Consider the following 24269-nt stretch of genomic DNA (forward strand, 5'->3'; position numbering starts at 1 on the left):
GAGTGCTCGACTGCAGCTAAGCCCCCGAGTGGGAGGACTGCTCTCCACTCGGTAGGATTTTTTCAAACTTAGGCGAGTGCTGGACTGCCGTTAAGCCTCTTAGTGAAAGAACTTAGGCGAGTGCTCGACTGCAGCTAAGCCCCCGAGTGGGAGGACTGCTCTCCACTCGGTAGGATTTTTTCGAACTTAGGCGAGTGCTGGACTGCCGTTAAGCCTCTTAGTGAGAGAACTTAGGCGAGTGCTCGACTGCAGCTAAGCCCCCGAGTGGGAGGACTGCTCTCCACTCGGTAGGATTTTTTTCGAACTTAGGCGGAACGGATTCGCGACTAAGCCCACCCACTGGGGGATTTCAGGAGTAAATAAGAACAACACAATCGGATGAGAGAACCGTAAGCTCTTATCTTTGATAAACGAATTACAAAAGGTGTTGCTTATTACATTTTATTCGAACGAGTGTTGAAGTATAAAAGGGGCGGAGCAGCTCCGCGTTCCAAGCCCGTGGCTCGTCTTTCTAATGCTCGATACTGTAAAGATGGTATGCTCCGTTGTGGAGAACTTTGGTGACGATGAAGGGGCCTTCCCAAGTTGGAGCGAGCTTGTGTGGTTTCTGCTGATCCACTCGAAGAACCAAGTCTCCTTCTTGAAAGGCCCGACCTCTCACATTCCTGGCGTGGAATCGACGCAAATCTTGCTGATAAATGGTCGAGCGGATAAAGGCCATCTCTCTTTCCTCCTCTAAGAGATCGACTGAATCTTGTCGGGCCTGCTCTGCTTCTGCTTCGGAGAAGAGTTCAACACGGGGTGCGTTGTGGAGCAAGTCACTTGGCAGAACAGCTTCGGCTCCATAGACTAAGAAGAAAGGAGTTCTTCCAGTCGACCGATTAGGAGTTGTCCTTAAACCCCATAGAACTGACAGAAGTTCATCAACCCAGGCACCTGCTGCGTGTTTGAGATCACGCATCAGTCGGGGCTTCAGCCCTTTGAGAATTAGGCCATTGGCTCTCTTTGCTTGTCCGTTCGACTGCCGGTGAGCAACAGAAGCATAGTCGACTCGAGTGCCCTGAGAGGCGCAGAAAATTCTGAACTCATCGGAATCGAAGTTCGATCCGTTGTCCGTGATGATGCTGTGTGGGACTCCATATCGGAACATCAATTCTCTGATAAAACTGACAGCGGTGCTAGCGTCAAGGTTCTTGATGGGTTTGGCTTCGATCCATTTGGTAAACTTGTCGACTACAACAAGCACATGAGTGAAGCCGCTTCTGCCAGTCCTCAGCGGTCCAACCATATCCGGTCCCCAAACAGCGAAGGGCCAGACGAGGGGGATGGTCTTCAGGGCTAACACTGGCTTGTGAGACATATCGGAGTAAAATTGACAGCCTTCACATCTGTCGACTATATCTTTCGCCATCTCATTTGCTCGTGGCCAATAGAATCCAGCTCAGTATGCTTTAGCCACGATGGCCCAAGAGGACGCATGGTGACCACAGGTCCCCGAGTGGATGTCATTGAGGATCATTCGATGTTCTTCTGGTGTTATGCACTTCTGACCGACTCCAGTCACACTTTCTCTGAACAGCTGCCCTCTTATCACAGTAAAAGCTTTAGATCGGCGGACGATTTGTCAAGCTTCTTCTTCGTCCCCTGGGAGCTCTTTCCTGAGGATATACGCAATGTAGGGCACCTTCCAGTCGGGAGTAATGGCCAGAACCTCCATGATTAGGTCGACCACAGCTGGGACCTCGACTTCGGTCAGATCCGTGGTGCTCTTGGGTTGTGGGGGCTCTTCAATGAAAGGGTCTTTCTGAACTGTCGGCGTGTGAATATGCTCCAAGAACACATTGCTGGGAATGGCTTCTCTCTTGGAACCTATCTTTGCCAATTCATCGGCTACTTGATTCTTCAATCGGGGGATGTGGTGGAGTTCTAACCCCTCAAACTTCTTCTCAAGCTTTCTCACCGCGTTGCAGTAACCAGTCATGGCTGGGCTTCTGACGTCCCACTCCTTCATCACTTGATTAACTACCAAATCTGAGTCGCCATAGACCATGAGGCGACGGACGCCGAGTGAGATGGCCATGTGCAACCCATACAGGAGTGCTTCATACTCTGCTTCATTGTTGGAGGAATCAAAGTGAATCTAGAGGACATATCTGAGCTTGTCTCCTCGGGGGGATACCAGAACTACTCCAGCACCAGAACCATTCAACATCTTGGATCCGTCAAAGAACATGGTCCAGTGCTCCGAGTGAACTTGAGTCGGCAGTTGCTATTCGATCCACTCGGCGAGGAAATCTGCTATTGCTTGGGACTTGATAGCTTTCTTTGCCTCAAACTTGATATCCAAGGGAAGGAGTTCAATCGCCCATTTTGCCACTCGACCAGTTGCATCCCTGTTGTGCAGAATCTCTGACAATGGAGCTTCGCTGACGACTGTAACAGAGTGATCTGAGAAGTAGTGTGCAACCTTCTTCGTGGTCATGTAAATTCCATAGACAAGCTTCTGATAGTGAGGATATCTCTGCTTTGACGGGTTCAAGACTTCAGAAATATAATAAACTGGGCATTGAACTTTGTACGCTTTTCCTTCTTCTTCCCGCTCGACCATAAGTATTGTACTAACGACTTGTCCAGTGGCTGCTATATAAAGCAAAATAGGCTCTTTGCTGATTGGAGGAGCAAGCACCGGCTGGGTGGAAAGCAGGGCTTTTAGCTCTGCAAATGTTGTATCAGCTTCTGGAGTCCACTCGAACGTATCTGATTTCTTCATCAGTCGGTAAAGAGGCAGCGCCTTTTCACCAAGGCGAGAAATGAATCGACTTAGGGCAGCCTGGACATCATGCACATGCACAGGGCGTTTCATTCGGAGTATAGCGCCTACTTTCTCTGGGTTAGCATCGATTCCTCGTTCGGAAACAAGAAAACCGTGTAACTTTCCGCCTGGAACTCCAAACGTACACTTTGCTGGATTGGGCTTGATATCATACCTTCTGAGGTTGGCAAAGGTTTCAGCGAGGTCGGTCAGCAGGTCGGAACCTTTACGTGACTTGACCACAATGTCATCCATGTATGCTTTCACATTCCGACTGATCTGAGTGAGCAGGCACTTCTGAATCATTCGCATAAATGTGGCTCTGGCGTTCTTCAAGACGAATGGCATTGTGACATAACAGAAGCACCCGAACGGGGTGATAAAAGTTGTCTTTATTTCGTCGGGTCCATACAGACGGATCTGGTGGTACCCGGAGTAGGCATCCAAAAAGGACAAACGCTCGCACCTAGCAGTCGAGTCGACTATCTGATCGATGCGAGGGAGAGGAAAGTGATCTTTCGGGCAGGCCCGATTGATATGCTTGAAATCGATGCACATGCGGAGTGAGTCATCTTTCTTTGGGACCATGAGAACATTGGCTAACCACTCGGAGTGGTAAATCTCTCGGATGAACTCAGCTGCCAAAAGCCGAGCCACCTATTCGCCGATTGCTTTTCTTTTCTGGATGGCGGACCGTCGAAGATGCTCTTTGACTGGTTTCACTTTCGGGTCGACTCGCAAACGATGCTCAGCCAGTCCCCTGGGAACACCTAGCATGTCAGAAGGCTTCCATGCAAAGATGTCCCAGTTCTCACGGAGGAACTGGATGAGCGCTTCTTCCTATTTGGAGTCGAGTGTGGTCGAAATGTGGGTCGGAGCTGCATTGGGGTCCGTCGGGTGAATGTGAACAGACTTTGTCTCGCCAGACGACTGGAATGCTGAATCCGTGGCTGGCTTCTTGGCTCGCAACAAGTCACTTGGGTCTGCATTTTTCTGGTATTCTTGCAATTCTGCCACGGCCATCTGGGCATCGGCGATCTTTGAGCCCTTCTGGAAACACTCTTCCGCCTTTTTCCAATTACCAGAGATAGTGATCACTCCTCTGGGACCAGGCATCTTCAGTTTGAGGTACACGTAACAAGGTCGAGCCATGAATCGTGCATAAGCTGGCCTGCCCAGAATTGCATGATATGCACTCTGAAAATCCATGACTTCAAACGTCAACTTTTCTTTACGGTAATTTTTGGCATCACCGAAAACCACGTCGAGTGCAATATGACCGAGGGACGCAGCCTTCTTGCCTGGGATGACCTCATGGAAACTCATATGGCTTTCACTGAGTCTGGACATCGGAATGCCCATTCCTTTCAACGTTTCTGCATACAGAATGTTCAGGCCACTGCCACCGTCCATCAGGACCTTTGTCAGTCGAGTGCCTTTGACCACCGGGTCGACCACCAGCGCTTGCCTCCCAGGGGTGGCGACGTGCGCTGGGTGATCAGATTGGTCGAACGTAATGGCAGTCTGCGACCATTTCAAGTAATTGGGTGTCGCCAGAGCGACCATGTTCACTTCTCTATTGATGACTTTCAATCGAATCTTGTTTTCAACATCAGCAAAAATCATCAGAGTGGAATTCACGTGAGGATAACCATCATCATCTTCTCCTTCACTGTCAGCCTTGTCTGCCTCCTTCTCCTTTTCCTTGGGTTGTTTCTCTCGGAACTGCTGGATCAGGAGCCGACACTGTCGAGTGGTATGCTTCGGGTAAATGAAATTACCTTCTTCGTATTTTTTGGTGTGGATATGGCACGGCAGATCCAACACGTCATTTCCATCTTGATCTTTTACTTTCTTGGGGTTCCACGGTCCTTTGGGCTTCCCCTTGAACTTTCCTTGAACCACAGCCAAGGCCTCACCCGGAGCAGCTGGTTCGGCCTTGCGTTTTTGTTTCCGACCGGAGTTTCCTCCTCCGGCATCGTGGGCGACTGCTTTGTGCTTGCCGCTCCGCAGTCGCTCCTCCTCTTCACCATTGGCATACTTGGTGGCGATTTCCATCATCCGAGTCAAAGTCATGTTTCCTGTCCGACCGAATTTCAGATTCAACTCCCGGTACCTGACGCCTTCCTTAAAAGCAAAAATTGCCTGATGATCAGACACATCTTCCACCGTGTGGTGCAGGGTGATCCACCTCTGGATATAATCTCTCAAAGTTTCATTCGGTTTCTGGACGCAACACTGTAATTCTGTCAAACCTGCTGGCCGCTTGCAAGTACCCTCAAACGTTCTGACAAACACTCGGGCGAGATCTTCCCAAGTATAGATGCTGCCAGGTGCCAACTGATTCAGCCACGCCCTAGCCGAGCCCTCCAACATCAGAGGAAGGTGTTTCATGGCCACCTCATCATTGCCGCCACCAATCTGGATAGCCACTCGGTAGTCTTCGAGCCATGTGTCAGGCTTGGACTCTCCGGTGAACTTACTGACTCCAATCACCAACCTGAAGTTGGGGGGAATCACTGCAGCTCTGATAGCTCTGCTAAAGCACTCTGGGCCAGAGACATGCACCCTGTTGCTGGTTTGCGGGCCTCTGTCATGGCCATCTCGGTGAGCTCTGTTTCTGTCGACCAAGCCTTGTACGAGAATAGATCTCACATCAAAGCCTGGCTCTCTGGGGTCGACTGGAATACCTCTTCCGACGCTGTTAGGGCGCCTGTCCTCATGTGGCCGTGGCACGTAGGACCCACTCCTTGGAGGAGGCGTGGGCACTCGACGGCGACCATCGCGATTGGCTCGACGATCATACTGCTCCTGGTTTCTGTACTGATCACGCCGCTCTCCGCGTCCCTCACGCCTCGGGGGCGATCTCGGGCTATGGGCCGACTGGACCGTATCTGCGACCACATTTCTGCTATGGATCATATCCCGCGACTGAGACACGTCCGTATTCTGCTCTCCTGCCGCCCGGAGCAGGGCCCTGATCTGCGCCAGACCTCAGCCAGCTTCTGACTGGGAAGGTTGAATCGACTTTGCTATCCGGGCAGCAGCTGCTAGGTTTTGTATCGGTGTCCGGTATACCTGAGCCAGAGGTGGAAAAAGTTGGCGTCGGCTGGACTCAGGAGCACGTTGACGAGCGCGATCGTCGAGTGCGCGCTGTAGGTTCTCCAGCCGAGTGCGCTCAGCCAGATTGGCCAAGCGAGCCTGTTCCAAGGCATGGGCCTCGGGCGTTTCTCCAACTATAGGAGTATGCAGGGCATCCATGTTTCGGCGACGAAGTTCTTCTCTCTGCTGCGAGGAGAGAGGCTCGGGGCGGTACTCCCCGTGAACGCGCGACGGATCGCCATTCCCGTCACCTCCGTCTTCACGATCGAAGCCAGGAGGACCGCGTGGTCCATTGACCATCAGGACTTCCGCTGCCGAGTCATTGCTGCCGCACTCGGATGCAGTCTCTACGGAGCCAGTCGACAGATCGAACAGGCCGTAGAGAGACTCGTCGGGCTCGAGCGCCGCGACTTGAGGGGTGGCCGACTGGCGGGCCACCGCATGCTTCACCCACCGTTGAACCCTCGACCAGCCGGTGCGCTTGTTCCGACGGGTCGCAGGGAGGGGGAAAGCCGTAGGAGTCGACTGGTACTGGGTCGACGGTTGCCGCAGGAGGACGCCGCGGACGCACGCGTGAAAGTGCGTCGCCCCGCGGGCGGGGAGCGCATCGACGTCGAGTGGTGCCTCCTGAAGCCAAGCGGAGTCGTCGGCGACAAACACGAGCGCGCCGAGACGGATCTCGCGGCCCTCAGCCAAACCTCCGCCTGGAACCATGATGATGGGGATCGGAAAAATTGCAACTTCTCTAATAAGTCGCTAAGACACCTGCCCCAAGGTGGGCGCCAACTTCGTGGATCTAAGACTGACAGTAGAATGGGGGTAGGTATGAGGAGGCAAGATCCTAGCTATAGAGTAGTTGTACACACGAGTTTTACGAGTTCAGGACCTTCTCGGAGAAAATAACAGCCCTACATCTCGGTGCCCTGAGGCGGTCGACTGGATTATATGTGTGTGTGTGTTTACAAAAGTGCGAACCCTTGTCCCAAAGGAGGGGGGTGGCTTATATAGAGTGCGTCAGGACCCCAGCTCCCCCCGTTACACAGGGTTCAATGTTCATAAAGGTGGGGCGTTACTGGTAATGTCTACAATAAAGTGTTATAAATGTCCATAATGTTATGGTTTAAGTCACGACCGTTGCAAAGTGGAGGGTTTCTCGTCTTCTGGTGGTCGAGTGTCTTCAAGGAAGTCGAGTGAGCACATCTTCATGGTCGAGTGGATGATGTTTTCTCTTCGACTGCTTATGATTCTTTGTAAAGATGTCCTCGGGGAGGGTATGCTGGACAGGTCCATGACCCTACCCTAGGTACATAGATTCATTAGGTACCAAAAAAACCATGAAAGATGGAACGAAAAAAGCCCTGAAAGCAAGACTACCAACTACTCCATTAAAATTAGAGATCATGCACACATATATGATCGGGTGCATGCCTTATCATATACAGTTCTTTTTCTCTTTCCTTATCTTGGTATTCTTCTTCCGGCTAGACAGAGCCTATCTTAGATTTTCTAGTTGTATTTTTATCCGTGCTCGCAGCAAAAACCTCGACTTCTTTATTATCAATACCAAATTGAAGTATTTTTGGCACATAATTATTTTTTACCCGTGCTGCATTAATGAGCGACGACGTCTAAACAACAACAACAACAACAACACCAGCTGTAGTCGTGGTCATATCAAGCCTGTTGATATTTCAGAAAATTTGGCAAATGTATATAAATTGATGGAATTTGGTATAAAGAACCGAGGTGAGACAATTAGGTAAAAAAAACTTATTTTGTAACACCAAGGCACGTTGGCTTGGTTGGCTACGGATTTATATATGGTGTGGGAGGTTGTGAGTTTGAATTTCACGCGAGTGTAATAATTTTTTCACTGTTTCCCAATTGATCGAAAAAGAGATGTGTATTAGGTCTAGTTTGACCCATGGAAAGGATGGACGAATTTTTTGTTAGAAAACTACACCATGACCCAGGACATACGGACGAAAGTCATAGCACAGGACAAACCAACACGACTCAATGTGAAAAATCTTAAAAAATCAGTACCACCTCAGATAGTAAAAAAAACTAAAAATAATAATATGAATGAACGGATCAAAAAAATCAAAGAAACACACCTTACTTTATATATATATATATATATATATATATATATATATATATATATATAAATAAAGGGACTATTGCTTCTACACATTCATCGTCCCTTTTACAAAAAAAAACAGTTTCTGATATTAATTAATCCGTAGTCCAACTTAAGTCAGAGAAAACAAAATGTTTTTTGCATTTTAGAGAAAACACCTTGCATTTTATGGTAATTATCCTGTAGTCCAACTTTAAGTCAGGGAACAAATCGTTTATTGTAGTTTTATAGAAAACCCCTTGCCCTCTCTAATAACTAACCCGCAATACATAGTGACATGAATTAAAAAGAAACCCCTTGATATTTTTGTAAACCAACCTAAAGTCTATCTAAGACAAATGTTTTTATAAATATACATATCTTTTAAACCCTAACTCCAACTTTAATATGTTATATATGAAATTTGATTAGAAAAATGCGTAGAATCTAAATATGATGTTATTTTACCCGTTAAATATTTTTAAAAATCCTACTTAGGGTGCAATCTTAATCAATAACATGATCCGTCATTTTTATTGTACTGATGTTCATCTAGATTGCAAACTAACACCTCAACAAAACCATATTAAAGACAAAAGAAACCAATAATAACAATGCACTCATGCCTCATCAAAATATCATAGAAAATATTTAAAAAATCTTGCAAGAATTTTTTTTCTCATATTGTGCCGAGAGAAACACCTTTGAATTAAGCATATTCAAACGCATTGTGGTTGTGTGAGCACTGAAGCCACCGCCGGCGATGGTGGGAAGGAGGATAATCGGCAATACAAATGGAATGTCATGTTGAAATAAAGGACACGGACCTATTGAGGTGTTCAATCATGATTATTGAGTTAGTGACGTGTGGTATTTTTTCTCCTGTTACAACTCACGGCCTCTTTTGCTAGTGTATATCTTTATCTAATAATAAAGGACGGAGCCTTTCATAGTTCTTCATAAGTCATCATTTTATATCCGTTGATTTTGTGTTATAATCATAAAGATTGATGGCTAAGATTCAAAAGAGTTTTCTTTTGAAACTTAGATTTAAAAGAGTTAAGTTTCCGTATATTCCATTTCTTTTCGTGTTCGACCCCGTCCGCGGCCATGTGATCGAACGATCCCATCTGGCTAGCAATCTCATTTGCCTTGCCCAGCTCAAACGGCTCATCATCTGGACGGATTATTTCCCTCAATACCTCTACTTTTCCTTATATATATTCAAAATAAAATGAAAAGTACATAGACCATGCAAAGTACTCAACCAGTTTGAGTGACATTGAGCTTTCTGGTTCAGATAATCTATGATTCTGTAGCTACATATCACATGGTGTACTTGATGCCTTCACTCCAAATCTGATTGACTGACACTTAGCTTTTGATTCAGGGGAGAACGTACGACTTCACTTTAGAGATGTATGTTTCACTGACATTTATCTTTTTGATTGAGGGCTCTCTGATTCTATACCTACATGTCTTGTTTACACGTGATGCCTTTCTCTGAATCTTCTTCTCCTTATATTACCTCTCGGGCCCTTACAAAAAAATACAGTCCGATAACTCAAAGTCTTTCTGACGATTCTGATAGGGCCAGCTACCACAGATGCATACACCATGTTTCTCTACTGCAATTTGATGTCTTATTTACGGACGACACAAAAGAGTTCATATTTCAAGTAGAGAAAGATTTGCTCGGTACATACACATTTGCTGAAAGACTGGTGTGTTGACTTTCAAGGATTCCGATCGATGAGATATCCTTTTCTATTTTTGTTGATATGTTTGAAAGAGAAACTTTTCGGGTGAAGCTATCAATATACATATTATGAGTCAACAAAAATCTTTTATGAGGTAAATATATTATACACATATTTTTTTCCTATATTTTTTCATGTGAGCGGAATCTGTCGCACCCTTATGAAAGTTTTGGATTTGGGACTGATCACTTGTTTCCATATTATTGTGTACTTCATCATTTATTTTGTTATGTTTGTGTAAACAAGATATTTGTTCCTCGCAAAAGAAAAAAGATATTTGTTTTTTTATTGGGCCTCACAAAGGTTTCTTATCTTGAACGGTGCTTCCTCTGCCGCTAGCCGTGCCGAAAAAAGCAACCAACATGAACAAACATAGTGACGAGAAAGGGTGGAGCTGAGTATGCCACACGCCGATATGAAGGTTTCCCCTCTGCTCTTCATCAAGTGTTTTATGGGTGAGCTGGTAATCCTGTATTATGTCTTCCCTCTGTCTTTGTAAGTGAACGATTACAAATTGTTGGGCAACATTCAACTGCTATACTTGTGGGGAAAATGTACATGAGCCGTCAGCGAGCACATTGGTGAATAGACGAGACGTGCCCAACCCTCAAGCAACACCAAGGCAATGTCTCAGGAAGCAATCCATCTAACACTTTGGCGTCTGCTCGAGCCCGGAGCCAGGATTCCTCCTGGATAGTATGAACCAGACGAAGACCTTCTGAATTAACGAAAATATGTGTCACACTTGGGTACGTGGTTGAAAACAAAATGAATCCTTGAAATGTTCCAGAATCTGAGGTTTCACCATTCGCTACGGTAATTATTGTTTGTCGCAGGTATATGTTTTTGGACAGGCCTCTACTCAATTATTATTGATTTTATAGTAAGAATCAGCAATACTGCAAGATATGCATTAGGATAAGGTATATTTTTTGGCATATTTAGTATAGAGCTGTTATAATATTTATTATGCCCCCCTTTGCAACGAACGGGTAATTACCTAGCAAATGGATTAGGAAGTAGAGGCTGGTCGAGCTGTCCGAGAATTACGAGCGGGACTCGGCGATAACCTTGATTTACCCCCCTTAATAATAATAATAATAATAATAATAATAATAATAATAATAATAATAATAATAATTTTCTATATTAGTAATAATCTATACTTTTTATATACCTACCTACTTTTTACAAAGGATGACAAATTGTGTCGATGGCTGGACGTGAAAATAAAAGAAAAATAAAGGCCCTCTATGTGTTGGATATTTGTATGTTTTTGATCAACGAGGCGAGATAGTGCGAGGGTGGCATTCAAAGGAAGGAGAGAAAGCGAGTACCATTATTATTTGATTTGGAATGTTTTGGTGGCCTTAGCAAATTTCGAAAATTGCTTCAACTTCCCAATAATGCCTAGGTAGTCGTCAATTAGGTTTTACTTCACTCTGATTTATTCATGGATGATGTAATTAGAACTGTCATACAATAATCATACCCATAGTGTATTGCTGACGTGCATTTTTGCTACGCCTCGTGTCTCCCTACCGCCGTCGAGTGTTACCGTTCAGGGTGTTTTTGTGCCATGCCGTTGGATGTTTTCATAAAGATGTCAATTATGTTTTCTGTTGCAACGCATCGGTATATGTCCTAGTATATATTACCTCTGTTTCGAAATATAAGTCGTTGGGGGAGTTCAGTTTACACTCCCCAACAACTTATATTTCGGAACGAAGGGAGTAGATAATAAACAAAACTGTCTTTTTTTACACGCACCGGCGGGAGGAAGAACCCAGGTGCAGCCCAGTCTAGCGGCCTGGCCCAAAAACCAATCATCTCCTATCCTCAAATCCCACGGCCACCGGATAACACAGCCACGCCCCCTCCTATCTGCCCGTTCCTCATTCCCAGCAGAGGCAGAAGAGAATGGCGTCCTTGGTCCAGCACGTCGCGGGGCTCGCGTGCCCACCGCTCTCCGGCGCGTCGCGCCGCCCCGGGGCGCCGATGCGGCCGTCCGCGCTGGTCTGCGGGACGTACGTGCTGAGCAAGGATGAGAAGGAGCGGGAGCGGATGCGCACGCTGTTCGACGAGGCCTCCGAGCGCTGCCGCACTGCGCCCATGGAGGGCATCACCTTCTCCCCCGAGGACCTCGAATCCGCCGTCGAGACCACCGACATCGACACTGACATTGGCTCACTCGTAATCTCCCCCTCTCTTGTTCCTGCTCGCTCGTTTCATGGTGAACAGATAATTGGTGCTCAACTGCATATCGCTAGTAGGGGATTGGGATAGTAGGTCGCGTGTATTGCTTATACAGTTGCTTATAGATTTTCGTTTAATTAGCTTTAGATCGCTCATAAGTTTATTTAGTACCGAAGACGTGTCATATTTCTTACTGCTTGTGGTTTTTCAGGTTTTCATTTTGTACTAACGTTGACTGTGCTATGTTTCTCATGTTCCTGTAAAATGTTACCCCCGTAGCTTCGAATAGAATGTTCAAGTGAACTAGAATGGGTTTGCCGTATTAGTTGCCCATTTCCTTTATCGTTTTTGTTTTTTGAGGGGCGAGTGGTACTACAATGTAATCTAGAACGACAGCACCATTACTGTTTGTTCAATGCTTTCCGAAGGAACGTAATAAAGCTATATTCTTACATCAAATGGAAATATAATTGAAATTCCTGAGTTGTGGGACCCTGGAGCAACTTAAAGATTGGCCAATTCAGTTAATTCTGATCTGACACAATACTTTGAGCAACTGACTGATTGCTGCGTGTTTTTCTAAATTAGGTCCCCTCCAATTAGGTCTGTGATATTGAATTAAGCAGATCCAGCGGATTATTAAATTACCGTATTACAGTGAACAGTCTGCTTTGCATATTGTTGTGTGACACATGCACATGGACACAAAATGCAGTTGTCATAGCTGCTGGATTTATTTATTTTCGAACGCGCCTGGAATCATGCCTTTGAATTAAAAAGGTGCTAGGTACGCACAAACGACCTGTTTAATATGAGCAATGTACACACTAATGACGAGGGGAGGAAGAGCTGCTGGATTTGCAGCTCTCCATTACTATTTTTAGTTTGGTGCCAACAATTCTATTATTATCTCCTTTTTTACATGTGGTACTTCTCTGTTATTTGTGCAACACACTACGTTTTGGGCATGCTGGAGCTGAAAGTATAAGGTTTCTTAATTAGCTTGATAAATTTTGTATCACACTGTTCCTGACATCTAAAAAAATATCTTGCATGCTTGTGATGACTACAGATTAAAGGGACAGTATTCATGACCACTTCAAATGGTGCATTTATTGACATCCAATCAAAGGCTACTGCTTTTTTGCCTATAGATGAGGCATGCCTTCTCGATATTGACAATATAGAGGAGGCAGGCATCCGGCCGGGTTTAGTGGAGCAGTTCATGATAATTGATGAGAACCCAAATGATGAAACTTTGATTCTGAGCTTACAATCAATTCAGCAAGACCTTGCTTGGGAAAGGTGCAGGCAGCTTCAGGCAGAGGATGTTGTTATCACGGGTAAAGTGAGTAAAATACTTGCAGAAGGACCTATATCCATGCTATAACCATTGTCCCCTAATCGTTGAATAACTTCTCCTGTAGAAATTATTATAAACTAAATATTTAGAAAGCATTGCCTCTTCCTGCCCCTTGTTTGTGTTAATTAAATCAGACTTTGCCTTTTTGAATGTCTGCCTGGCAACAGCAGCCATTGTTCTTTAGAAAATGAATGTCAGTTCAGTGGGTCTTTATGGTGTAGATTCACTTTGTATATGACCTCGGTTAATAATCCCAATGTTCATGCTGCTGTTAACTTAGGATGGCTTTCTTACCAAGTAGTTATCATGTGTTCATTGGATTGTAATGATTTTGCTAGTTTGTTCATGTGTGACTGCTAATGAATTTATGAAGTTTAGAGCAGTCATTTTATGAAAGCATGTCAATGGATAGCTTTTGTCAACAGCTTTCCTGATTTCTGTTGTTGTTTCTGCAAGTTCCGTTATCCTTTGTCCGGCCCACATGTCTGTATGTCGTTACTTTGATATGCACGACTCATGCCACCTTAGATACTGTGGTACTGTTTTTTTGTTTTTTGGGGTGAAATTGCAGCACTGATCTAGTCTAGGCAGCTTTATTCATGTGCTCAGGTTGCAATGTTGCCCTGCAGGTAATTGGTGGTAACAAAGGAGGTGTGGTGGCTCTTGTGGAGGGCCTTAAGGCATTTGTTCCATTTTCACAAGTGTCATCGGTTGGTTCACAGTCCTATAGTCCTATTACAAAACTTTGTTATATCCTATGGTTTTGTTGCTGCATGAGCTGTCTTTTACCAATTTGATCCTGATATACTATGGGTTGAGTTTTGGGCTGCTCCATCCTTAGACTAGCTGCTCACTATTTCCCTAACTGTTGCTTGACCTTGATCAGAAAACAACTGCTGAAGAGCTGCTTGACAAAGAGCTACCTCTGAAGTTTGTGGAGGTCGACGAGGAACAAGGCAGGCTTGTCCTCAGTAATCGCAAGGCAATGGCCGACAGCCAAGCCCAGCTTGGTATTGGTTCAGTTGTTTTGGGAACTGTTGAAAGCCTAAAACCTTATGGTGCCTTTATCGATATCGGTGGAATCAATGGACTTCTGCATGTCAGCCAAATTAGTCATGACCGTGTTGCAGATATCTCGACAGTTCTTCAACCAGGAGATACCCTCAAGGTAATGCCGTTATCTTACTTGTAAATTATGCCAATTTGCTGTTTCTATAGCTAAGGCTGGAGAACTTTCTTTGTTATTAGGTTATGATACTAAGCCATGACCGTGAAAGGGGCCGGGTTAGCCTTTCTACAAAGAAGCTTGAGCCAACGCCTGGTGACATGATTCGTAACCCAAAGCTGGTTTTTGAAAAGGTAAGTAATGCGGGCAATACCTTTTCACCAGAATATGCCGTAACAGACAAACTGACATGCTGGTTTACTATGCCCAAATTAGGCTGATGAGATGGCGCAGATATTCAGGCAGAGAATAGCTCAAGCAGAGGCAATGGCTCGTGCTGACATGTTAAGATTCCAGCCAGAGGTACCGCTATAACCATTATGTGACGACTCTGCACCGTCGTGAAGCAGTTTACACAACTTTTTTCATACACTAGAGTAACATATGACTGAAATAATTTGTCTGTCTTCCTGTGTCACCTCTTAACAGAGTGGATTGTCTCTCAGTTCAGAGGGTATCTTAGGTCCATTGTCATCAGACACAGCACAGGAGGAAGGGCTACCCGCGGACGAATAGGTGCAATAGCAAGAATGCATCTGATTCCAGAGATGCCCGGTAGTCCATCTTTGTGTGAATGCACGATCGTATCATATTCAGATAATTTCCCCTTGTCAACTTGCGCTTGTATCATTGTGTATGAAGTATAAGGTGCTGAAAAACGGCGGAAAAGAAATTCAAGTTGTACCCCTTTGGCAAAGCCATCAATCCATTTCGTGCAGAAAAGGGTGTGCGTGTACAGTCAGTCACCCCAAAAGGGCTGGCTTAAGCGCACATTGGCCACAACCCCATTAAAGCATTAACAGCACATCGTCTTCCTACATATTTGTGCCCATAAAAGAGCATTGCTGCTGCTGCTGCTTCACCAAAAGAGTGCCAGAAAGAAACAAGAGATGGAAGCATATCCACTTTTGTAACTTCGGAGGTTGACAAATGAAGATGGATAAACCTCTTTTATGCAGCAAGTTGCGCCTGCCTGGAGCCACAGGAATAGCTATTGAAATGGAACTTAAAACCGTCTGCTTGTGTGTGTGTGTCCCCCTTTCCCATTCTGTTCAAACATGTCAAGCTGCCAAACCTCACAGGTTTCACTGATAGCGCCCTCCACTATTTTTCACATGCAAAACATCAAATGCTCTTTTCTTCTCCCTACAGCTAGCTAGCCAAACCTCACAGATCATGCCGTCAACTCTGCTCAGTAGTTTTCTTCAGAACGCCTTCACATTTCGCCGCCCCTGCGGTTCATATCGATCCGGTTCGAATAACCGGGATCGCGCTGCTCAATCACGCGTGCTGATTGCTGAACCATCTAATTAAGCATCTGTAGGATGACCTGAGGATGGAGTTCCGCTACCGAACTTATTAGTTCCCTAGTGTCAGTCCCTTTCCCCAGTGTGCATGCATCTTTCTGAAATCCGTGTACCCACTGCAAATTACTAACCCAGTTTTTCAGTAGGATGAGTTAAGTGCTTTCCCCCCGGCATGCATGGTATCTTCAGGTGGACCAACTGTTCATGCACATTGGCCGATCGCGCGCCGCCGGTGCGTCGTCGATCGGTCTCCGCCGTGAGTGGGGATTGGAATTTTCACCCTTGGCGTGCAACTTGCAGCACACACACGCACGAGGAAGTCGACGACGACGCAGAACCAACGCAGAAAGCAATAGAGCTCGCTCGATCTGTCGTCTCCGCACAGATCGCAATGGAGCTGCGTCAGGTAAGCCATGCACATCAGCTTGAGAACCCGCATGTCTCGTCCTCCGTGGCCTCGTCAGGGGTCACTGGCTAATGGCTTGGGCATATTTGGCGTTTTTTTTACGTACGGACCACATTGATGCCTTGCTGATAATTAGCATTCAGACAAATGGAGGGCACATTGACCTGCAGCTATCGAGGCGATCCAAGAGGAGGATTAGGTATCATGGCATGATAAGATGACACATGCACCATCGATCCGGATCAGATCGCCATGGAGATATATTTGCAATTGCAGCACAGTCCACGCAAGGAACCGATCACGTCCACACATGCATGCACTCTCGATTTGTTACTTGCCGTCCCTTCTTTTCCTCCCACATTTCAGCATGCATGCTCATCTCATGGATCATACGTTGCTCTTCAAAAGGGGGGACGCAGGAGTCAGTCGAGCTGCCGAATTCCACAGCGGAAACCGGCTCACCCGGACAAGTACGTGCTTGGTGAGACTAATGTAAAGGAAAGAGAAGCGAGGAATTCTTTTTCGTTGCTGTCACCTTTTTAACTCGAATGTCAAACAACATACATACGCACTGGTGGTCGATTGGGCGCAGCGCGAGTGCCCATGGATCCGTCGCCGTCGATGGCTTTCTGCCCCCACTAACCGATACAGACCCATACACAGGTAGATATACACATACGACGCGCTGCCACATTTTCTCGGCCGGATCGGAGTTGAACACCACGATCGCGGCCGCCGGCGCAGGTCAATTCCTGGCCATATCTTACCGGCCGTATCATTGCTGGCGGTATGCGAGCCACATACCTACGTTACTGTGTACAGGCGGATATATGGATGGACAGGAACATGTAGATAGATTGGTGATCACCACGACGACTACTCTGAACGACGACGAAGACTATGTACGTATGTCGGAGAGCGGAGAACTACGATCTTTGGATCTAGAACTGAATCGTTTGGGTGATGGAAATGGGTGAAGCGATCCGGGGCAGGCGGCTAACTCTAGCGCCCCGGCCTTCCACTTCCGGGCCGGCGACATCGCCCGCGTCGGAGGGACCGAGTGGGTCGAGGTTCTCCTGCCTGGATTCGGATTCCGGTTCCTCCGATGAGGAGGCGCCGGCAGTGGGCGTCAAGTTAGCACTTGAAGTGCTGGATGAAGATGCGGGAGGCGCGGCTTGGACTCCGGTGGTTCGCCGGAGGAGGAAAACTGAGGCGGAAATTGTTCAAGAATTCTGGACTGATGCGGGTTTTCCTACGCCGGCGTCTCGCTTCTGGGAGAAGCGGTCGCCGTCGCCGCCGGGGGTGCCGCCGGAACTCGTAGGTATGGGTGTCGGCAATTGCAGGGCGCAGGAGAGGACTACAGATGCAGAGGGCTCGGGGCGGGCTGGTTCAGCGTTGCCGTCTAGCTCGGTGGCGTCGCTACCTCCCAGCCGGATGCCCACGTCGTCACCGTCCGGTCTGCGAATGGCCCGACCACCGCGGATGGGGTCCTGGCGAGGTCCTCTGCCGCCGCGCAGGGTCACGCCGCCGCCAGTACTTGGGCAGTTCATGGACGCAGCCAAGTTCAATCCTTCCTTGAGGGGATGGGAGAGATCGCCGGCGACGGCCGCATCGACGAGATCTGACGTTGATCGAGCGGCTGTTTCGGAGGCGAATTCTCAGGAGTTTCAAAATCGACCGGCCTCGGAGAGCGGCCCCATGTTGCATGCAGGGAGGGAACCGGGCCAGGATTTTTCTTGGGCCTTTCTAAGGAGGCGCATGAGGGCTCTCTGGGGTGGATACCCTACTCTCACGCCGTTGATTGTGCAAGCAGTCACAGACAAGCCGCCACCGTCCACATCGTCATCGGTTTCTGCCGCACAGTCCTCGACCGCCGCCGCCAAGCCTCTGCACCCCTCGCGGACGCCTTCACCAACTCCTACACCGTCTTCCTACACCGGGGTTGCCCGCTCCTACGCGGCGGTCGCGGCGGCGCTGTTGAGCCCCATGGCGGGCGTGCCTCCTGCGGCGCGGGCCGCCTCGGCCACGGGAGGGTCGAACCCCCCTACTACTCCGGGCGTGGGGGCGCCACCGGCTCCCTCGCGCCCTCCGGCTCAGGCGCCGGGCTTCTACGGTCCACCACAACAGCAGCGAGGACCGGCACCAGTATACATCTATGGTGGGAACCAGCCCCCTGGTTATGCCCAGGCTGGGCAGTACCTCTCGCCGTATGGTCCGGCCGTTGCCGGAGTGCAGGCCCCCACATATGGGGCTTCGCAGACCGGGTTGTCCGCTCCGCCACTGTTTCATCCAGGGTGTGGCACATCCGGCTCAAAAACGCAAAAAGAAGAAGCCACAACAGCAGCAGTTTGCCGATGGAGCCTTACAACATGGTTTTCACCCTCCTCCTCAACACATGCCGGTTCAGCAACAGTTTCCGCATCAACCCATACCACAGCAGCACGTGCAGACTCACCAAGACCAATATCAGCAGGTTGTGCAGCCACAGATGCCGCAGGCACTAGCTACCGTCGCTGTCACACCACAGGTGGTTCCCGGGACTGATGTGCAGGTGGATCCTACAGTACCTAAGCGCAAGGCCAAGAAAGGGGTCCGTTGCTGGAAGTGTGCGGTAGATACGCATGCAGCGAAGGATTGCACTGTGCAACATTACTGTTATATTTGTGACAAAATAGCTCATCCGACGTTGCAGTGCCCGGTTCTTAAACTCTCTAAGCCCAATGCTTTTGTTTCGGGAGTTGGTGCTGACGAGACTTACTTTGTACAATTGTCAGATGGCGTGGTGAAAGAGCACTTGGCGCCGACACAGACACCGATCGCACGTGTTTAGGTTACTGGCTTGATGGTACCGGCTAGCGTCGTCGAGAGTCAAATTGCCATGAGATGTCCGGTCCGTGATCAATGGAAGTGGGAGGCTATTCAGCATGGGTCTGATGCTTACCTTGTTAGCTTCCCGTCTTTCGAGGATTTAGACAGGCTTGATGGAATCCAGATGAACGTGTCGTCAGTTAATGCCCAGATGACTGTTACCGCATGGACATCGCAGGAGGTTCCTCATAAGATCGAACTGCAGTAGATTTGGCTTCATGTTGAGGGTGTTCCCCATACGGTGCGTCATTTTTTGGGCTTATGGGCGGTTGGTACTCTTATGGGTAAGGCCTTGGACATGGATCTTATTAGCCTGCGACGTCGTGGAGTGGTCCGTATTCTCGTGGCTATGACTAACACTCAGATTCTGGCAAAGTGCAAGAATGATGTTGGGCCTTTTGTCGTGACGGATGTAGTGGTCAAGCTCAAGGGCTACACGTTCACTTTCAGGAGGGAGCCTGCAAGATATACTCCGGATTCAGACTTTGTTCCGTTCATTTGGAGACGCAAAGATGATAATGCTGATGATGATAGCGGTGCGAAGGAGAAGGATAATGAGATGGACACCTCGGAACACACTGGCAACCCAACCATCAATTCATCTTCTAGTACTGCCAAAGCGGAAGACATTCAAATGCCTCAGGTGCAACGACGGGATCTCGCGGGCATTGGCCTTGGTGGTGTGCCAGGAGGTGGCCCTTCAGCTGTAGTCACTCCGTTCAACTCCAAGTCTGGTGCAGGCCACCGGCCTCTCGGCGGGATGCCCGGACTCATCATCGGTGCACCGACAGCTAGCGGGTCAGGTGGCGTTGCAACCGTCGTCGCCAATACCGACGGTAGCGACACAGCTGGCTGCTTCCATTACGGTGCAGGACAAAGGCGACACGGCATGGGGACCGGACGGGGCTTCGAAGCACCAGAAACTAGCTGCGCTGCAGGCGGTCGCCCAGCTACCTGCTCGTGATGAGCTGGGCAAGCTGGCCCTGGCTGGGTGTGGCGCTGAAGGCCCGGCCTCCCGTGTACAACCATGCATGCATACTGCGGCTGGGCGTGGTGCCGCAGGACCGGAATGGATGCATGCACTGGCTGGCCATGGTGCTGAACGACCGGCCTCGGGTGTGCAGCCATGCATGCATGCACCCGTGGCTGCTCTTAAGCCCCAGGTGAAGGCCATGCAACCTCCTGTTGTACAGATTGTAAAGACAGTTGACACTACGAGTTTGGACGCCCTTCAGCTGCAGGTGGAGCCGGCCACGTCCATCTCTACCGCATTCACTGGTACGACTGGTCCGGCCCCTCTTCAGACAATGACCTCGTCGTTCGAGCATGTGGTTGAGATTGTCGGGGAGGGGGTTGCTACTCCACCATCATCCCCTTCACCGGCAGTAGAGCAGGCGCCACAACCTCCAATGGGGATGACACCTACACGACGGAGTAGTCGGCATTCTGTTGCCGACGACGATTCTATGGACACAGATGAGGACTCTTTGGCCAAGGCTATGCGGCGTAAGGCAGCGCAAAACCTCGACAACCAAGGTATTACATCGTCACCCAAATCCTTTTTAGATTTTTCTAATACTGCCATCATTTCTAAGTTAAATAAAGTGGGTGTTAGTCTTGGAAAGAATGAGAAGGATATTTCTATTTCGACTAACGCTTTGAAACATGTGGAATATGACCGATTAAAAGTTACTCCACGTGTTTCTAGCAAGTCTTATGTCTCCTGTACTGATGAGGAAGAGCTGCATGCCACATCAGATGGTCAGATACTCTCTCATTTAGTAGGGGCGGTTTCGGACGTGGGTCTAGATGAACCCGGTCTTAGTTCATTGATTGAGCTTACAGCATCCGGACGTAAATCAAAGACCGCACATTCGAAAAAAGATAGTAAGTCCCATAAGAGGGCAAAGTGTTCTAAATCTCCTATTGTTTCCTCATGAATGGAATGTTTTTTAATAGTAGAGGTCTTTGTGACTTGGCTAAACATTTATTCATTGCAGAATGTAATAGGGAATACAATTTAGATTTTTTGGCTATCTCTGAAACGGGTAGACGTGATTTCTCAGTAAGTCTGCTTAACCGTCTTTCTGGCGGGATAGACTTTACTTGGGTTTCGCGACCACCTAGAGGTCGTTCTGGTGGCATTTTACTTGGCGTAAATACAGGGACTATGGATGTTTTGGCTAGTTCGAATGGCGAGTTTCACGTTAAACTCCATATTCGCAACAAGGCCGACAACTTCACATGGACCCTCGTCGCCGTGTATGGGGCAGCCCAGGATGAGTTCAAGGCCGATTTTCTTCGTGAATTGGTTAATCTGGCGAAAGATAATCCCTATCCCATTCTTATAGGTGGGGATTTCAACTTGCTTCGATTTCCAAATGAGAAAAGCCGTGGTAGGTTCGATAATCATTGGCCTTTCCTTTTCAATGATGTCATCGACAGTCTAGATTTGCGAGAGGTTTCTATGATTGGAAGACAATTCACATGGGCGAACAGTCTTCCGGAACCGACATATGAGAAACTAGATCGCGTTTTAATGGATACCAAATGGGAATCAAAATTTCCTATGGTTTCTGTTCGTGCTCTACCTCGTATCGAGGCTTTATCAGACCACACACCCATTCTTCTAACTACTGGGTTGCCACGACCACAACATAGACGCAAGTTCAAGTTCGAACTTGGGTGGTTGCTTCGGGATGGCTTCCATGACATGGTCAAGGAAGTGTGGGAGAAACCAGTCGCCGGGCCTACCCCAATACACAGATGGAATAACAAAATGCGTGCATTACGTAAATTCCTTGGTGGTTGGGCCAGGCATACGGTGGGTATCCTCAAAAAGGAGAAGCTTCGTCTTTCATCTATCATTGATGAATTAGAAGCTTTGGCAGAGGTTAGACCTCTATCTGAGCATGAAATTGAGATCAAGAATTATTCAAATGCACAGATAGCAAACATGCTGCGTGAAGAGGAACTCAAATGGTACCAACATTCTAACTCGCAATTTATCCTAAAAGGTGATTCGAATACTAGATATTTTCATGGAGTCGCCAATGGCAGACACCGGAAGAAAATTATTCATTCCCTACAATAGGATGAGGGAGTGATTGAGGGGCATGAGCAACTTAAATCTTATATCACTAATTATTATAAAAATCTGTTCGGAGCCCCAGAGGAAGGAAACTTCTCGATGGATGAGACCCGAACAGATGACATCCCTCAGGTCTCTGATGAGGAAAACAACCTTCTAACAGCCCCATACTCTGAGGAGGAAGTTAGAAAGGCAGTTTTCCTAATGGAGCATAACAAAGCCCCGGGTCCGGATGGTTTTCCTGCTGAGTTCTATCAGAAATTCTGGGAAGTCATCAAACCGGATCTCCTACTTTTGTTTACCGACCTACATGCTGGCCAACTAGAATTGTTCCGCTTAAACTTCGGTGAGATTATTTTATTACCTAAGGTTAATGAGGCTGAACGGATACAACAATATAGACCTATTTGCCTCCTTAATGTTAGTTTTAAAATATTCACAAAGGTTGCGACTACTAGGCTAAATTCGGTTGCTGAACATGTGGTTCGGCCTTCACAGACAGCTTTTATGCAAGGCAGACACATCCTAGATGGAGTTGTTATCCTTCATGAAACAGTCCATGAATTACACCGGAAAAAGTTAAATGGGGTGGTACTCAAAATAGACTTTGAAAAGGCTTATGACAAAGTCAAGTGGCCTTTTCTTCAACAGACTCTCAGAATGAAAGGATTTTCTGAAGAGTGGCGCGCTATGATCCATAGCTTCGTTTCTGGAGGTAGTGTTGCCATTAAGGTCAACGATGATGTTGGATACTATTTCCAAACGAAGAAGGGATTGCGACAAGGTGACTCGGTATCGCCCATGCTATTCAATATAGTGGCGGATATGCTAGCGGTCATGATTGAGCGTGCCAAGGTTGATGGCCAAATTTATGGGGTAGTAAATCATCTAGTTGATGGTGGTCTCTTATACTTCAATATGCCGATGATACGATTCTCTTCATGGATCATGACCTCGAGAAAGCAAGAAATCTGAAACTAATTTTATCAGCATTCGAGCAACTCTCGGGTCTAAAGATCAATTTTCATAAAAGTGAATTGTTTTGCTTTGGCGAGGCTCAAGACGAGGCCCACCTGTACGCTCAACTGTTCGGATGCGGGTTGGGTCAGTTTCCCATCACATATTTGGGGATACCGATACATTATGAGAGACTCACAAATGTTGAATGGAAACACGTCGAGGAGAGACTGCAAAAAAGACTTAGCAGTTGGAAAGGTAAACTGCTGTCTCTGGGTGGAAGATTGGTACTCATAAATTCAGTACTTAGTAATATGGTACTATATATGATTTCCTTCTTCCAGTTACCGAAAGGAGTTTTACATAGATTGGATTATTTCCGATCAAGATTCTTTTGGCAAGGAGATAGCGAGAGTAAGAAATATCGACTGGCTAAATGGAGTGTGGTTTGCCGTCCCAAAGACCAAGGCGGGTTGGGCATTCATGACCTTGAGGTTAAGAATAGGGCCCTCCTTGGCAAATGGTTGTTTAAATTACTAACGGAAGATGGTGTATGGCAAACCCTCCTAAGGAGGAAATATGTGGGTTCCAAGGCGATATCCCAAGTATATTGGAAGCCTGGGGATTCCCACTTTTGGGCAAGTCTAATGGCTACAAAGAAATATTTCTTCTGCTATGGATCCTTCTCGATTAAGGACGGCTCGGAAATTAGATTCTGGGAGGACAAGTGGCTAGGAAATGCCACACTCCAAGAACAATATCCGTCTCTATACAACATTGTACGCCACAAAGGTGATACTATCGCCACGGTAATGGAATCATTTCCACCAAATGTGACGTTCAGAAGAGACTTAATTGGACCCAGACTCCAATCGTGGAATATCCTGCTCCAACGGTTGTCCACGGTGGTGCAATTGTCACATGGGTCTGATGTATTCCGATGGAACCTCCATGGGAATGGACAATTCTCAGTGGATTCTATGTATAGAGCGTTAATTCAGTCCGATGTGCCAGTTGTTAATAACAAGAAGATCTGGAAGATGAAGATACCTCTTAAGAA

The 24269-nt window shown here is 47.3% G+C and overlaps 1 protein-coding gene across 1 annotated transcript; it reads left to right on the forward strand.

Annotated features, from left to right (window-relative positions):
* The first annotated feature begins 11657 nt into the window (after nucleotides 1-11657).
* LOC119285480 (30S ribosomal protein S1, chloroplastic-like) lies at nucleotides 11658-15285 on the forward strand. Its single transcript, XM_037564762.1, has 7 exons — nucleotides 11658-11989; nucleotides 13065-13340; nucleotides 13985-14065; nucleotides 14242-14523; nucleotides 14604-14714; nucleotides 14797-14883; nucleotides 15010-15285. The coding sequence occupies exons 1-7, from the start codon at nucleotides 11717-11719 to the stop codon at nucleotides 15094-15096; spliced, it is 1197 nt and encodes a 398-aa protein (XP_037420659.1). The 5' UTR covers nucleotides 11658-11716; the 3' UTR covers nucleotides 15097-15285.
* Nucleotides 15286-24269: the final 8984 nt, after the last annotated feature.

Source organism: Triticum dicoccoides, chromosome 4A, assembly GCF_002162155.2.
Source record: "Triticum dicoccoides isolate Atlit2015 ecotype Zavitan chromosome 4A, WEW_v2.0, whole genome shotgun sequence".
In the NCBI taxonomy this organism is placed as follows: Eukaryota; Viridiplantae; Streptophyta; class Magnoliopsida; order Poales; family Poaceae; genus Triticum; species Triticum dicoccoides.

Bases quoted from the DNA above. Each gene is read 5' to 3' on its own strand.
- LOC119285480 (XM_037564762.1), top strand. From the start codon at position 11,717: ATGGCGTCCTTGGTCCAGCACGTCGCGGGGCTCGCGTGCCCACCGCTC. The intron at 11,990-13,064 runs GTAATCTCCCCC...TGATGACTACAG, and splicing joins ACACTGACATTGGCTCACTC to ATTAAAGGGACAGTATTCAT. The intron at 14,715-14,796 runs GTAAGTAATGCG...TGCCCAAATTAG, and splicing joins CAAAGCTGGTTTTTGAAAAG to GCTGATGAGATGGCGCAGAT.